General features: G+C 43.8%; 1 protein-coding gene across 1 annotated transcript in view; it reads right to left on the reverse strand.

The window, feature by feature from the left end:
- FAM184B (family with sequence similarity 184 member B) overlaps positions 1–16,385 on the reverse strand; it is a 147,471-nt gene that overhangs the window by 75,279 nt on the left and 55,807 nt on the right. Inside the window, exon 2 of the mRNA XM_039218720.1 lies at positions 544–1,299. Coding sequence (XP_039074651.1) covers positions 544–1,299 — 756 coding nt within the window. The remainder of the gene's footprint in view (positions 1–543; positions 1,300–16,385) is intronic.

A 16,385-nucleotide genomic window follows, 5' to 3' on the forward strand; every position in this document is an offset into this window, starting at 1 on the left:
GGGACAGAAAAAGTGCTCAAGGATTATTCAGAATATTAGCTGCTGCAAGTTTAGAGACGGGGCTCTGTGAGCGTGTGGGGTCTGTCAATGATCTGCCTCGTCAATGTTCTAGCTGTCTAGGAAAGCCAAGTCCCCAGGAGTTTAGGACAGGCAAGTTGTTATGGAATGAACAGAGCTTTAGAATGAGGCTGTTGTGTGCCTGGCGAGGTTAGTCTTTAAGCCTCCCAATTTCTGTATTTTCTTCTGTAAACTGTAACTGTCTAAGCTCTCTGAGGGCAGGGAGCCAGTCCAGCTCACCATGTGTCTCCTGGCCATAGCCCTGGGCCTGGCACATAGTAGGCATTCCATAAATACTTGCTGACAGAATGTACTTGAACTCAAGGGAAATAAGAGGAGTCACTTTGGTAGGAGTCAAGGGCTTTGCACAAAGGGGTTAAAGCTCAGTGGTAGCAGGTGTTAAAATAGTTTTGACACATAGTAGGTGTTCAAATTAGGGACCACGTTTATGATCTCATTTGAAAGTCATCAGAGACCCGGCTTTACCTGCGTCCTCTCCTTCAGCTTCTGGGCATACTTCTTCAGGTCGCTTATCTTGCGGCCCCTGTGCTCCAGATCCCCTTCCAGCTTCCTGACCTGAGCCTGCAGGGCCGACTCCTGGACCTGGAAGTTCTTGCGGAGGTCCGTCTCCTTCTCCTGCCACTGCCACAGGGCCTCGCTCACCGACTGCTGCATGGCCTGCCGGATGGCCTCGGTGTCCCGCTCATAGGTGGCCTGCAGCTCCTCGGCCTTCTGGGCGTAGTCCTTGCTCAGCTGCTGGTTCTCTGCTCGCAGCCGCTCCACCTCCAGTAGCACGTCCCGCATCTCATGGCCGTGGCCTGGCTCTCCCTTGGAGTCCGGGCCCTCCTGGGAAAGCCGGCCCCACTGGGGCGCCTCATGGCTCGTCAGGTGCTGGAGCCTCTTCTCGTAGTCAGCCTTGAGCTCCAGCATCTCCTTGGAGAGGGTGAGGACCCGCTCGGCGTGCTCCGCCTCCACCCTCAGTTCCCTCTCTTTGGTCTCCAACCTGCACGTGGCCGACTGGGCCAGCGCCTCCTGGGTCAGCCTCTTCTGCAGCTCCAAGGCGTTCTCCAGGGCCCGAATGCGCTGGAGCAGGGCCTCCTCCTCCTCTGTATGGCCCTGTTCCCGCAGGAGCCGGGCCTTGGCCTCTGCCACGGCGTTCTGGAGCTCCTCCTCGTGGGCCTCCCGCAGAGCCTCCAAGCTGGCCTCTGCTTCATCCTGGCGGGTGTTGAGGGCGTAAATCACCTGCAGGGAAATCCAGAGCCCAGTTAGCGTAAGGAGTGTGGGTCTGTGAGGGACAACGTGGCCAGAGATGCCTTCCCTCCGTGGTAGTGACTTAGGCTGATCCCCACCAGTAGCACCTGAGAATGGTATTTGGGTGGAAACCATTTAGTAGAAATTGTCCCTGGGAAGGGCGCCCGGGTGGCTCAGTCAGTTGAGCTTCTGACTCTTGGTTTCGACTCAGGTCATGGTCTCACAGTTGGCGAGTTTGAGCCCCCCATCAGGGATTCCTCCTTGGTATTCTATCTCTCTCATCTCTGGGCCCCTCCTCTGCTCTGTTTCTCTCTCAAAATAAATAAACTTTAGGGGTGCCTGGGTGGTTCAGTCTTTTAAGTGTCCAACTTCAGCTCAGGTCATGAGCTCATGGTTCATGGGTTCAAGCCCCACATCAGGCTCTGTGCTGGCAGCCCAGAGCCAGGAGCCTGCTTTGGACTCTGTGTCCCCCTTTCTCTGCCCCCTCTCCTGCTCACCCTCTGTATCTCTCTCAAAAATTAACAAGCATTAAAAATTTTTAATAAATAAACTTAAAAAAAACCATTGTGCCCAGGAGAGACTAGTAAAGCAGCAGGGAGGTGGGACAGGAAAGTGATGGAAGCAAAGTGAGGGAGTGATTAATGCATAAAGGCCACAGAGGGTATCTGTGTGGTACACAGAGGGAGACCCATAGGGTACCTCTGGAGTGCTATGGGAATCCAGCAAAGGGTCTGAAGCTCAGATGTGTTAAAAATAAATAAATAAATAAAAAGAGAGAGAGAGAACAATTTTGGGACACAAAAGCAAACAATCCCTCTCAAAAAAACAAAACATCAGAAAACAGAATTCAGCAATGGATAAAAAGGTTTACACACCACGGCCAAATGGGATTTATCCCAGGAATGCAAAGTTGATCTAACACCTCAAAATCAGTTAATAGAATGCACCATGTGAATAGAATACAAAGGACACGATTGTCTCAATAGACACTGGATAAACACTTGATAAAGTACAACATCCCTTCATAATACCATCACTCAACAACCTAGAAACAGAAGGGAGCTTCCTCAGTCTAGTAGAGGCATCAGGTTACACTGTATCCATGGTGAAACACTGCATGTTTCTCCCTAACTTCAGGAACAAAACAGGGGCACTTTGTTACTGCAGAGAAGAGAAGGAAGGAAGGTAGGACCATGGTGGGACCCAGGAATCGGCCTGAACAACAGGTAGATGTTTAGTAAAAGGGAAAAGCTAAGGACAGCCATGGGGAAGAAAATAAAAAAATCTGTATTGAACAAATTAAACTTGATCACCTCATGGATTACCATCAAAGCAAATAGAGAAACTTCTAGAGCTCAGAGGAGGAAGCCTGAGTTAGAGATGAAAGGGATATGGATCGGGATATCTTTGTTGTTGCTGTTTGCTTGATGAGAGTCTAGAGTGTATCTGCATGATGATTGGAATGACCATTCAGAGAATAGCCAAGAATGAGAATAGATCATAAAAGTCAAGGAGCATCTGGGTGGTTCAGCCCATTGAATGTCCAACTCTGGATTTCGGCTCGGGTCATGGTCTCATGGCTCGTGAGTTCGAGCCCCACGTTGGGCTCTATACGGACAGTGCAGAGCCTGCTTGGGATTCTCTCTCCCTCTCTCTCTGCCTCTCCCTTGCATGCTCTCTTTCCTTCTCTCAAAAATAAATAAACTTAAAAAAAATTCTTCTGAAAAGTCCCCGCCCCACAGTTTCACACTTACAGACCCTTGACCTTTGTAGGTTGCTGTTCTTCTCTTGTTCAGGAGTCTTGTCTATTGAACTGGACTAGAATTTCATTATCAGTTTCCCCTACTTAGTAAGACCTCATCCATTGCTTTCAAGCCCTATTCCTTGTAGCCCCAAGTTTCTCTGTGAGACCGACGGCCACTGCAGGAAGCAAGGTGGAGGCAAAGCAGGTGGAAACCCCCCGGAACCAGAGAAGAACTGCTTTCACACTGGGGTTTACCAGACAAGGGGTTTAGAAATAATCCAAAAAGTTTCCATTGCTTTAAGCCAGTAAAAAACCGGGGGCTTAGATGATTATGAGATAGAATAGATCAATCAGAAACTTGATATGAGAGAGAGTTTTGGGTAATTGTGTGTGTATGTGTGTGTATGTAATTATATAATAGTTGTTGAAGAAGGCCAAACGGCACCACTAGAGCTAACACCTGTGACACATTTAATAACAGTTTCCCTTAAGACTGCAGGACTTGAGGGGCACCTGGTTGGCTCTTTCAGTTAAGCTTCTGACTTCAGATCAGATCACCATCTCACAGTTCCCAAGTTCGAGCCCCGCGTCAGGCTCTGTGCTGACAGCTCAGAGCCTGGAACCTGCTTCAGATTCTTTGTCTCCCTCTCTCTCTGCATCTCCCATGCTTGTGTTCTGTCTGTCTGTCTTTCTCTCAAAAAAAAAATAAATAAAAACATTTAAAAAAAAGGAAGCCACATATCCAGGATGTTGCCTAAAATCTTACTTTTTTTTAAGTTTATTTATTTATTTTGAGAGAGAGAGCGAGAGAACACAAATAGGGGAGGCACGGAGAGAAAGGGAGAGAGAAAGAATCCCAAGCAGGCTATGAACTGTCAGCACAGAGCCCAACATGGGGCTCGAACTCATGAACCATGAGATCACAAACCGGAGCCAAAATCAAGAGTCACACACTTAACCGACTGAGCCACCAGGCACCCCTAAAATAGTCTTTTTCACTGTCTACGTGTGATATAGCTATTGGTTGGTTGTCTGTCTGCCTTCCTAAAATGTAGGCTCTGTGAGAGAGGAGACTGGTCTTTGTTCTTTACTACTGATCCCCAGTGTCTGGCTCAAGGTGAACACTCAAAAAATATTTCTTACATGGATGAGTGAATGCAGAAGAAATCAGAGCTCTGTTTTGAACCATGCTGTTGTAAAGGTGTGAGATGAGTTTGACATCTTGTGAAGTCTTGGGAGAATACTCACTGTTTTGAGAATGTAAATCTAATACTCTTTGATGTCAAGGACAAGGGAAGGAAGCTTGTCCTCCCAGGAAGACTCCAATGAAATGAAGCTGCTGTCTCCACAACTCTTTCTTCTCATCATCCTTGCACACAATTCGGCCACCTTTGGTTTCTATGGCTTCTAATGGTGCATCTAGGAGTGTATCTGGAATGGGGCGCCTGCATGGCCAGTTGGTTAAGCATCTGACTTCGGCTCAGGTCATGATCTCTCAGTTCGTGGGTTCAAGCCCCATATCGGGCTCTATGCTGACAGCTAGCTCAGAGCCTGGAGCCTGTTTCAGATTCTGTATCTCCCTCTCTCTCTGACCCTCCCCTGCTCGCTTGCTCTCTCTCTCTCTCTCTCTCAGAAATAAATTTTTTAAAAAAGAGTGTATCTGGAGTAACTGAATGTGGAAACCAGTAATGCCACTGGCTGTCATTTGTGTCAATAATAAATACCATTTTTCAGAGTTTACTAATATGCCTACAACAAGGTTAGGTGCTGTATACACATTCATAATCTCAGAAAATCCTCATAGCAATGTTGCAAAGTTGGCATTTTTATCCCCATTCTAAGAATGAAAATTTGAGGTTCAGAGAAGTTTAGTAACTTTTGCAAGGTCGCAGGAGATAAGAAATTTTGACTACCTCTGAAGCACATGCTCACAGCATGGTACTACATTACATCTCTCCATCCCATTCAACCAGTTATTCCTTTATGCATTTATTGCACATCTCAGCTGTACCAGATTCTGTTCTGAGCACAGAACATACAGTCAATAAGACAACTAAAGTTGTCACCTCAAAAATATTATAATTCAATGGGAAAGTCAGACAAGAATCGGTAAAGTATCAATACCTTATGTGAAGTGCTATGAGAGGGATCAGCACCAGTTACCATGGAAACACAGAAAAAAGGGGTCTATTAGGAAAGGAAACTTATTAGGAAAAGTTAGCCTTGCCTGCTCAACCTTGGAATGACCTATTCCCTTTTACATGTCAACCTGCATATGGGCAAGAACAATATGACTTCTGTGTCCAAGTCTCCTAGCACTCGGTAGGAAGTTGAGGGTGCCATAGGTTCATAATAAATAGATTTATGATGATGCTGTTGCAGGCCCTCATGGATTTATGCTTTCTTCCTCAGAGTTACTGCAGGGGAACAGCCACCGAGCAGAGACCACATTTTGTAGCCCCACTGTATCTACATGGAACCATAATTGCCGATGGGATGTAGCCAGAGGTAGTGCTGTCATCTTCGGGCCAACAGTGGGGTTAAGGTAAAGAGGAGGGTTATGAAGGGTGTAATGTACTTTCCATAGTCTCTTTTTTTCATCTACAAACTTAATGAACAGGACTCAGAAGCTTTAGAAGAAGGTGGAATACTAAATGGAAGAAACCTAGATCCTTGATGACTGAACAGAAGGCCATCTACCCACCAGGAGCCCGGGCATTGATCTTTATATAAACAAGAAATAAACTATAGTGTTGGGCCTCTGACGTCTTGGCATTTATTTGTTCCAACAGCTACGATTACCCTAGGAAACCTCACGGGACTCAGCATACAGTCAGAATCCTATGATTATAGTGAAAGGCTACAAAGTAAACTCAACAAAGGGAAAAGATGAATGGGGAGAAGTCTGGAGGAAACTAGGCTCAAACTTCTAAGAATTCTCCCCAAGTGGAGGCCTCTTCCAACACAATGCCACAGGACTTGCTTAATTTCCCTATCAAGGCATTGTAATAAAATCTGTTAAATACTGTTTGCCAAAGGAGCTTATTAAAGACTTAAGCACGGTTTTTACTGGGGGCTAGTCAGGTAGGCAACTTCTATTGGCAATACAAAAATTCCAGACTCCTGGGAGGAAAGCAGGTGCTCATCATAAATCACATCATTTGCGTAAACAGTTTAGGCATAATGAGTCCCTCTTAATAGTCTGGGTGGTGGGAACCCTCTGGAGACCTAAGTTCCCAAATGCCAAGTGAGGGCCACTTTGCAAGATGGCCAATCTAAGCATAAGCCATCTTGGGCCATCTAAGTTAATTCTTTCCGCACACCTAATACCCAAATGATAAAGATTCTCTTCAGTAGAGTCAAGCTTGTGCCATGAGTAAATCTGAACATAAATTAGGTTTTTTCATGGTGAAGAACAAAACATCCTTGAAAAGGTTTTTCCATGAAATTTGGCATAAGTGATCCCATGAAGGATAAAATCAACTACTGGTGTTGGTGGTTGGTGATCTTGGAGAATGGAATTCCTATATTCTCTCTTTCCCCTCATACCTCCACCCAGAAGGTTACTCCAAGGATAGTGTGTGCACAAACAAGAAAGTATATTATGTTATATTTCATATCATATTATATTTCTCACCCTCTATTATACACATATGCATTCATCTAGACCATGATTTTCTTTTTACCCAGCAATAGATCTTGGAGGTTATATAATTCTGTACATAAAGAGATTCCTTATTTTTATTTTTGGCTGCTTCATATGCCATTGTATGGATGTGCTATAATTTATTTTTCTGCTCCCTGCTAATAGAGATTGAGTTGTTTCTCCATGGAAGATTACTGATATGTTTCTTATTTTACTGCCTTGCAGTAAACACTTTTTTCTTTTTCCATTCCTGCCAGTAAACTTGAGGTCTACTTTTGGTTTATGAATGAAATTCCAGAGCTTGGCCTTAAAAAAAAAACCCTCAAGTCTTCATAGTTAATACAGAAGCCCAGTGAAGAGAAGGAAGAAGAGTCTCCTCTCCTTGCAGAAGGAGAAGGAGATGTCATTTTGTGTCATAAAACTAATTAAAAGAATTTTGAGAACATTCAGAAGTGTCAAACTTGTCTTCCTGTGCATCATGGAGATGTGTTTGAATGTTCATGACTGTGACCATGGCGAGTGCATTCCTGGGGGGCTCCACTGGGATATCCTGCCTACTATCAAGACATCCTCGGGGCGCCTCAGTGGCTCAGTCGGTTAAGTGTCCGACTTCGGCTCAGGTCATGATCTCACGGTTCGTGGGTTCGTGCCCTGCGTCAGGCTCTGCTGACAGCTCAGAGCCTGGAGCCTGCTTCAGATTCTGTCTCTCTGACCTTCTCCTGCTCCAGCTGTCCCTCTCTCTCAAAAATAAATAAAACATTTTTAAAAAATTAAAAAAAAAGACATCCTCTTTTTCTATCTTCTTTTTCTATCTTCTCCATTTCCTCATTCTTATAAGTTTGCTCTCTGAGCTTGACCTCTCTTTTCCTGTTGCAATAGTCTGTTTTCATCTCAACTGCCCCCCCCCCACCCACTGCCAATTTTTAACCTGGACTCCATGACCAATCATTTCAACTGCCTTCTTATTGACATCCTCAAACCCTCTGCCCATCTCATCTTTAGCCTCACATCCTTGGTATTCAAAACAGTAGATCGACCCAACCACCTCAACTCTTGTCAAATACTCCCAGCTGGTCCTTAAGATTTCCAACCTCTGAATCACTATATTGTATATCTGAAACTAATGTAACACAGTATGTTAACTAACCAGAATTAAAATAAAAATTTTAACTAAAAAAAAAAAAAAGAAACTTGATCAGTATGGATTTGAGGCAGTCTGGAACATTAAATAAGACCTTGTTAGATTGAAAAAAAAAAAAAAAGATGCCTAACTTCACCTGTGCTCTCCTGCTGATACCTTTAATTGATATGTCTCGAAGTCATTCTCTATTCCTTTTCCCCATAAGGGCTATTTCAATTCTCTACCACACTTCATAGGCCTCATCCCCAATTCTTGACCCATTCATATTCTAACATACAGTGTTATCTCTTGCTTTTTGGAGGCAGAATAATTAAGAGCTTGAGCTCCAGGAATAATTAAGAGCAAACGTCAACCTGGGTTGGAGTTTCAGCTTCACTGTTCCTTAGCTGGTGACCTTGGGCAGGTAATTCAACCTCTCCAGAGCTCAGTTTCTTTAACAGCAAAAATGGTATTAACAAAGGGCACCTAGGTGGCTCAGTAGGTTAAGCGTCTGGCTTAATTTAGGTTTAGGTCATGATCTCACAGTCGTGGGATTGAGCCTCATGCCCGGCTTCACACTGAGTGTGCAGCCTGCTTGGGTTAATCTCTCTCCTTATCTCTCTGCACCATTGCTGTTCTCTCTCTCTCTCAAAAATAAATAATTAAACATTTTTAAAAATGACATTAACAATAGCATCAATCTCTTAGGGCTATATTGAGAGCTACAGGAGATAATATACAGAAACACAACATATCGAATAACTGCATAATTAATATACTTGAGATCCAGAGGAAAAAACCTTGGATTCTGAATCATGAGCTGGGAAAAAGCCAGAGCATTTAGTGCAGAGTTGGTGCAGAAGCAGACTGGTACAGTTAAGGACAGAACAGAGGGCAGGGAAGAGGAGGTGCCATTCTTCCCCAAAGACACTGGTGATGGGAAGGGGAACAGAAAGATAGATGGACAAACAGGATCAAAGCAAGTCGAGGGCACTAGAGAAAGGAAGATGAGGAGAATTTATTTATTTATTTTTAATAGTTTATTGTCATGTTGGTTTCCATATAACACCCAGTGCTCATCCCCACAAGTGCCCTCTTCCATGCCCATCACCCCCTTCCCCTCTCCCCCATACCCATCTGTCCGCAGTCTGTTCTCAACATTCAAGAGTCTCTCATGGTTTGCCTCCCTCCCTCTCCCCCCGTTTTCTCCCTTCTTCTTCCCCACGGTCCTCCATTAAGTTCCTCCTAATTCTCCTATACGTGCAAACATATGGTACCTGTCCTTCTCTGCCTGACTTATTTCGCTCAGCATAACACTCTCTAGTTCCATCCATGTTGCTACAAATGGCCAGATTTCATTCTTTCTCATTGCCATGTAGTATTCCATCGTATAGATAAACCACATCTTCTTGATCCATTCGTCTGTTAATGGACACTTAGGCTCTTTCCATGTTTTGGCTATTGTGGAGAGGGCTGCTATGAACATTGGGGTACATGTGCCCCTATGCATCAGCATTTCTGTATCCCTTGGGTAAATTCCTAGCAGTGCTATTGCTGGGTCATAGGGGAGTTCTATTGTTAATTTTTTGAGGAACCTCCACACTACTTGACACATCCCCAAAGGCAAGGGAATCAAGAGCAAAAATGAACTATTGGAACCTCATCAAGATAAAAAGCTTCTGCACGGCAAAAGATGAGAAGAATTTAGAAGAAAGAAAAAGATGCAATATAACTAAGTTTTATTTAGAGCCATTGGAAAAAAGTATAAGGAATTTCACTTCCTATATAAAGTGTCCTTAAGTCCCCTACAAACAGTAGAAATTTACTCCATTCATCTTTCTCCCAGTGCACTTTGCAGCACTTGGCTGTTATAGTCCTTTCATGTCACAAGATGGGCACTTGGGTGCTAGATGCTGAAATAAAATGTGAGCTTTATCACAGTAGGGACCTCAGGGACCCTCAACACGGACCTTTTTTTATTATATAGTTCCCAAACACCTAGTACAATCAACGCCTGGCTCGATTCAGGTTCTCAAAGTGTTTACTGTTCAACAGAAGGAGGACTTTGTAATGGGGCAGTGAGAGGTGAAAAGAACGGGGTTTGGGAAGGGAGCACTGCAGGAAAAGAGGCCCTCAAGTGGGAACACACAGGAAACAGACAAAGATAACAATGAAAAGACAAGGCCCGGAATCTCTCCTGTCTGAGTTCAGATCCTGTTTGTCATGCGATGTATGGATCCAGATGCTATTGGCTAGCTGTGTGACCTTGCACGTGCTACATCATCTCACCAGGTCTCAGTTCCTCATTTGTATAAGGGGGAGAATAAAGTTCCCCCTTTACCGGGTTATTGAAGGATTAAATGAGATACTGCTCTAAGGCATGTTGCATGGTGCCTGGCTCACAGTAAGTACCTGATGAGACTCTGCTGTTACTGTTATGGTATGTTACTGTTATGTTATAGGGCACTTTAGGCCTGAAAGAGGTACCTGTGGCAATGGCATTTCTTCTAAGGAAGACAATATGGTGGGAGCAATGGAGCTGGCCAGGACCCTCTGTAGTAAGGAGGGCCTGGGTTTACCTTCCTGGTAGCAGAGATTGCTGGTGTGCCCAGTATCTGTTTCCCTCCTTCACCCTTAAAAATAGAAGGTTTAGGGGTATCTGGTAGCTCAGTTGGTTAAGCACCTGACTCTTGATTTCAGGTCATGTCATGATCTCACAGTTTGTGAGTTCGAGCCCTGCTCGGGGTCTGCTCAGGGTCTGCTTACAGTCTGCACTAGCAGTGTGGAGCCTGCTTGGGATTCTCTCTCTCTCTCTTTCTCTCTCTCTCTACTCCTCTCCCACTCATGTTGTCTCTGTCTCTCTCAAAATACATATAAACTTAAAGAAGCCCTAACCTTTCCATGGGCGGTTTGCCACATTTCTCAGCTTCTTCTCCAGCTCTGAACAGCCACGTGATCAGGTTCTGCCCAGCTGGATGTAAGCGGACATGTATTCTTTTCTTCCTCTATTTCTGAGCTGCCCTCCTGGACTATGTGGTGGACACCATGGGCTAATGTTGGCAGAACAATGAGATAAGAGGAGCCAGGGCCTCTGATGCCGTGGAAGGCCATGCCAGCCCTAGACTGATTCCAACTGCATTACATTTGGGCTTTCTGCCATTCTCAGGCAAACCTAATTTGGTTGATATATATACTTTCTGACTCTTAACTTTTTAAAAATTGTTCAAGATATTTAACTTCTTGGAACCTGTTTCTTGCTTATAAAATAGACCTGTTTTTTTTTAAAGGATATGATAGGATTACATCTCTGGCACATAGTAGGTACTCATTAAATGTTTTTCCCTCCTCTCTTCTCACATTCTGCTCTCAAAAAAAAAAAAAAAAAAAAAAGGAGACTCAATCTGCTCCTCCAGCCCTCTACGTCTACAATTGTTGAGCAGAATTAGAGCAGACCCACCCTCTCCCTGGGCTTGGTGCCATGCTTTCTTTCACTCACCACCTACCCAACTGAAACATCAAAGGAACTGCCCGAAGCTCATTTAGAAATCCACCTCCTCAGTAGGAGGCCGACTTCAGAATCCATTAAGGGACATGAATAATTTAGCAGTCAAGAGAAATACTGAGCCAGTCAGACAGTCTTCTCAAGGGCTTTAGAAATCCACTGCTAAGGGTTTGATTTCAGAGAAAATTTCAGCAGAGGGCCCGTGAGGGTCTTCGAGGTTGAGTATTGTAGGTTTAACAAAGTCATAATTTATGTACTATGTGCAGGAGATCCTGAGGAAAGTTTTCCATCAAGTATGGCAGCAGGAGTCAGAAGTGAAATAAAAAGGAAGGAAGGGAATCATATTTATTGCGTGCCCATAGTATAAGCTTCACTGGGCCAGGTAATTGACATAGGACTTTTCAATTAGTCTTTTCTTATTATTTTTTTAAGTTTATTTATTTATTTTGAGAGAGAAAGTGCAAGTGGGAGAGGAGCAGAGAGAGAGACTTCACTCATATAAGGACTTTAAGATACAAAACAGATGAACATAAGGGAAGAGATGCAAAAATAAAATAAAAACAGGGATGGGGATAAAAACATAAGAGATTCTTAAATATGGAGAACAAACAGAGGGTCACTGGAGGGGTTGTGGGAGGGGGGATGGGCTACATGGGTAAGGGGCAGTAAGGAATCTACTCCTAAAATTATTGTTGCACTATATGCAAACTTGGATGTAAATTTTAAAAAATTATTTTAAAAAATTGATAAAAATTAAGAAAAAGAAAGAGAGCATCCCAAGCAGACTGCACTGTCAGCACAGAGCCCAACGTGGGGCTCAGACTCATGAACCCTGAGATCATGACCTGAGCCAAAGCTGGATGCTTAACCAACTGAGCCACCCACGTACCCCTTCAAATAATCTTCTAATGATTCCACAAAGTGAACATTCTCATAATGATCCCTATTTTACAGTTGAGGAAACTGACATTGGGTGGCCTAACTTAAGGAGCAAGGGTGATACAGCATGGTGTTCATAGGGCCTGGCTTCGTATCACAGCTCCACCTCTTTCTAGCTGTGTGACTTCAAGTATGTGATTGAACCTCTCTGATTCTCAGTAACCTCATATATGACATGGAAAAAGCAATGCCTACCTCATAGATTTGCTTGGAGATTAAAATGACAGAGTGAACCTAAAACCCTATAGCGGTATTCTTAGCACACAGTAAAAACTGAAGAAATGCTGTTATTATTTTTACTATTATTGATATTATAGCCAAAAGTCATTGAGCTAAAAAGTGACAGTGCTGGGATTCAAACCCAAACCCTTTTGGACCCCAAATTTAAAGAAATAGAAGCATAACTGTGGTTAGAAAAGAGCTGGTAATATTCTTCCCTTAAAGGTTTCTTGGCAACATTTACCACATTTGCAGAATTTAGCAGTCACGGTGCTGAGCCGTGGAAAAACAGAAGAAATAAAAAGCATTCTGTTCGGGAGCTTGTATGAGATATGGTAGATTGTTATTACTTGTCCATTTTTTCCCTTTCCCTCCACTTCCTGGCCATGGCCCTCCCAGTCTATGGACCTCATTTACTTTGAACCCTGTTGGCTCTAATATCGCTTCTTTGGCAAATGGAATTTGAGTGGACTTGTTGCAAACAGAGGCTTTAACTGTGTTTGTGTTTTGGCTTGCTCTCTTGTGCCTCTACCCTCTGCCACTACAAGAGTACATGCAGGGTAGCCATGGTTCCCAGAATGAGAGACGCGTGGAACCTTCTAGAACCCAACTCAAAGCCTGGAGTGATCCTGCTCCAGCAAAGCCCAGCAGAGAGCCACTGGGCAGCAGCCAAGCTGACATGAAACAAATCCCTGCTGTTGTAGGCCACTGAGATTTTAGGCTGTGGCCTAATAGGCTGTGTTTATAACGCAGCATTATTGCTGGAAAACACACACACACACACACACACACACACACCCAGAGAAAGAGAGAGAGAGAGAGAGAGAGAGAGAGAGAGAGAGAGGAAGCTAGCAGTCTGCAGGAGCACAGGGAAAGGCACAGGGAATCAAGGATCACGCTGCTCAGTAATTCTGCCTCTTCTGTCCTGCATCATTATTAATGGACTGCTCCCATCAACATATAAACATGCTGTAATTCTTATCATTAACAAAAATCCTTCTTAATCCCAGTCCCCCATTTTTCTGAACCCCTTTATAATGACTTCCCAAATACTTTGTTTATACCTATTGTCACTAATTCCTCACATCCTCTTCTCTCTCTCTCTTTTTTTTTTACAAATAGTTTATTGTCAAGTTGGTTTCCATATAACACCCAGTGCTCATCCCCACAAGTGTCCTCCTTCATGCCCATCTCCCCCCTCCCACCCCACATCCATCAGTCCTCAGTTTGTTCTCAGCATTCAAGAGTCTCTCATGGTTTGCCTCTCTCCCTTTCCCCCACCATTTACCCCCTTCTTCTCCCCCATGGTCCTCCGTTAAGTTCCTCCTAATCCTCCTAAACATGCAAACATATGATATTTGTCCTTCTCTGCCTGACTTATTTCGCTCAGCATAACACCCTCAAGATCCATCCATGTTGCTACACATGGCCAGATATCATTATTTCTCATTGCCATGTAGTATTCCATCGTGTAGATAAACCACATCTTCTTGATCCATTCATCCGTTGATGGACACTTAGGCTCTTTCCATGATTTGGCTATTGTTGAAAGTGCTGCTATGAACATTGGGGTACATGTGCCCCTATGCATCAGCACTCCTATATCCCTTGGGTAAATTCCTATCAGTGCTCTTGCTGGGTCATAGGGGAGTTCTATTGTTAATTTTTTGAGGAACCTCCATACTGTTTTCCAGAGGGGCTGTACCAGTTTACATTCCCACCAACAGTGTAGGAGGGTGCCCGTTTCTCCACATCCTTGCCAGCATCTCGTGTTCTCTGATTTGCTCATTTTAGCCACTCTTGCTGGCGTGAGGTGTTATCTCAGTGTGGTTTTGATGTGTATTTCCCTGACGAGGAGGCATCCAGATGGCTAACAGACACATCCTCTTCTCTTTTGAACCCTCTTCAATCAGGTTTTCAACCTGACCAATCCACCCAACCAACTCCTCACTCTTTCACTAAAGATCTCCACGTTGCTAAAACAATAGCCAATTCTGAGTCTCTACTGTTCAACTTTTCAGCAGCTTTTGACATAGAAAATCACTTCCTCCTCCCCAAAACAGTCTTCACTTGGCTCCCACAATACATCACCCGCCTACTGACCACTGGCCACTCCTTCTCATCTGGCTAGTTCCTCTGCATCCCTCATCCTTCAAATAGGAGTTCTGCAAAGCTTAGGCCTCAGACTGTTACTCTTCTCTACAAACGTCCCCTTGAGATCTTATCCAAATTCATGATTTTATGGGTGCTTATTTGCTAGCGACTCCCAAATGTACCTGTCCAGGCTGGACCCATCAGCTGAAGGTTGGACTCTTGTGTCCTGTTGCTTACCAATATCTCCACTTGGACAGCTAACATATATCTCAAATTTAATTCTGAATTTTTCCTTCAATATTCTTCCCACAATATTCTTCACCTCACCTCATGCAATATTCTCCAACTCCCTTCTTCTAGTTGCTTAGGTCAAATTTTGGAGCGCATGAAAAGATATTCAACACAACGTCACTCATCATTAGGGAAATGTAAATCAAAATGCCACTACAATAAGATACCACTTCACACCTATCAGAATGATTTTGTTTGTTTGTTTGTTTGTTTGTTTTGAGAGAGCGAGAGCAAATGGAGGAAGGGCAGAGAGAAGGAGAGAGAAACCCAAGCAGTCTAGCACTGTTAGTGCAGAGTCCAATGTGTGACTTGAACTCACAAACCATGAGATCGTGACCTGGGCCACAACGCTAAGTCAGACGCTTAACTGACTGAGCTCCGCAGGTGCCCTAAGATGATTATTCTTAAAAAAAAAAAATGAAAGAGAAGACCAGTGTTGATGAGATGTGGAGAAACTGGAACCATTGTGCATGGCTGGCAGGAATATAAAATGGTATAGCCACTTGGAAAATGGTAGGAGGGTTCCTTAAATAATTAAACAGAATTACCAGTTGATCCAGCAATTATACTTCTGGAGTTTCAATTCCAAAAGAATTGAAAGCAGGGACTTGAACAGGTATGTGTACACCCATGTTCACAGCATTATTCACAATAGTCAAAAGACAGAAACAAACCAAGTGTCCATCAGTGGATGGATGAATAAACAAAATGTAGTACATACATACAGTGCAATGTTATTCACACTTAAAAAGACAGAAATTCTGGGGTGCCTGAGTGGCTCAGTCGGTTGAGTGTCCAACTCTTGATTTTGCCCCAGGTCATGATCTCACAGTTTTTGAGTGTTCAAGCCCCATGTCAAGCTCTGCACTGATGGTGTAGAGCCTGCTTGGGATTCTCTCTCTCTCCCTTTGTCCATGCCCCTCCCCTGCATGTGTGGGTGCAAACACACACAAAAACACACACACACGTCCACACACACTCAAAATAAATAAACTTAAAAAAAAAAGAAATTCTGACATATGCCAGAACTTAGGTGAACTTTGAAGACATCATGCTAAGTGACGTAAGCCAGTCACAAATGACAAATATTGTGTGATTCTTCATATGAGGATGCTAGAGTAGTCAAATTCACAGAGACAAAAAGTAGAATGGTGGTTGCTGGAGCTGGGGGCAGGTGTGGGAATGCAGAGTTATTGTTGAAAAGATACAGAGTTTCAGTTTAGGAAGATGAAAAAGTTCTAGAGCTAGATGGTGATAACAGCTGCACGATGTGAAAGTACTGAAATGCCACTGAACTGTACATTTTAAACTGATAAACTTTATGTTATTGATATTTTGTCACAATAAAAAATTGTTTAAAATTTCCTGGCTCAAATATGTCTCTCACATCCCACATCCGCTCCCTCAGCGAATCCTGAATGTGACCACTTCTCACCTTCCCATCCTCCCCTTAAACTGAGTCATGAGCATCCCTAACCTGGGCCACTGGAATGGCCTCCCAACCCGTGCTTCTGCCTTCCCC

The sequence above is a fragment of the Hyaena hyaena genome, unplaced genomic scaffold (assembly GCF_003009895.1).
Source record: "Hyaena hyaena isolate Hyena2069 unplaced genomic scaffold, ASM300989v1 scaffold_774, whole genome shotgun sequence".
NCBI classification, from domain to species: Eukaryota; Metazoa; Chordata; class Mammalia; order Carnivora; family Hyaenidae; genus Hyaena; species Hyaena hyaena.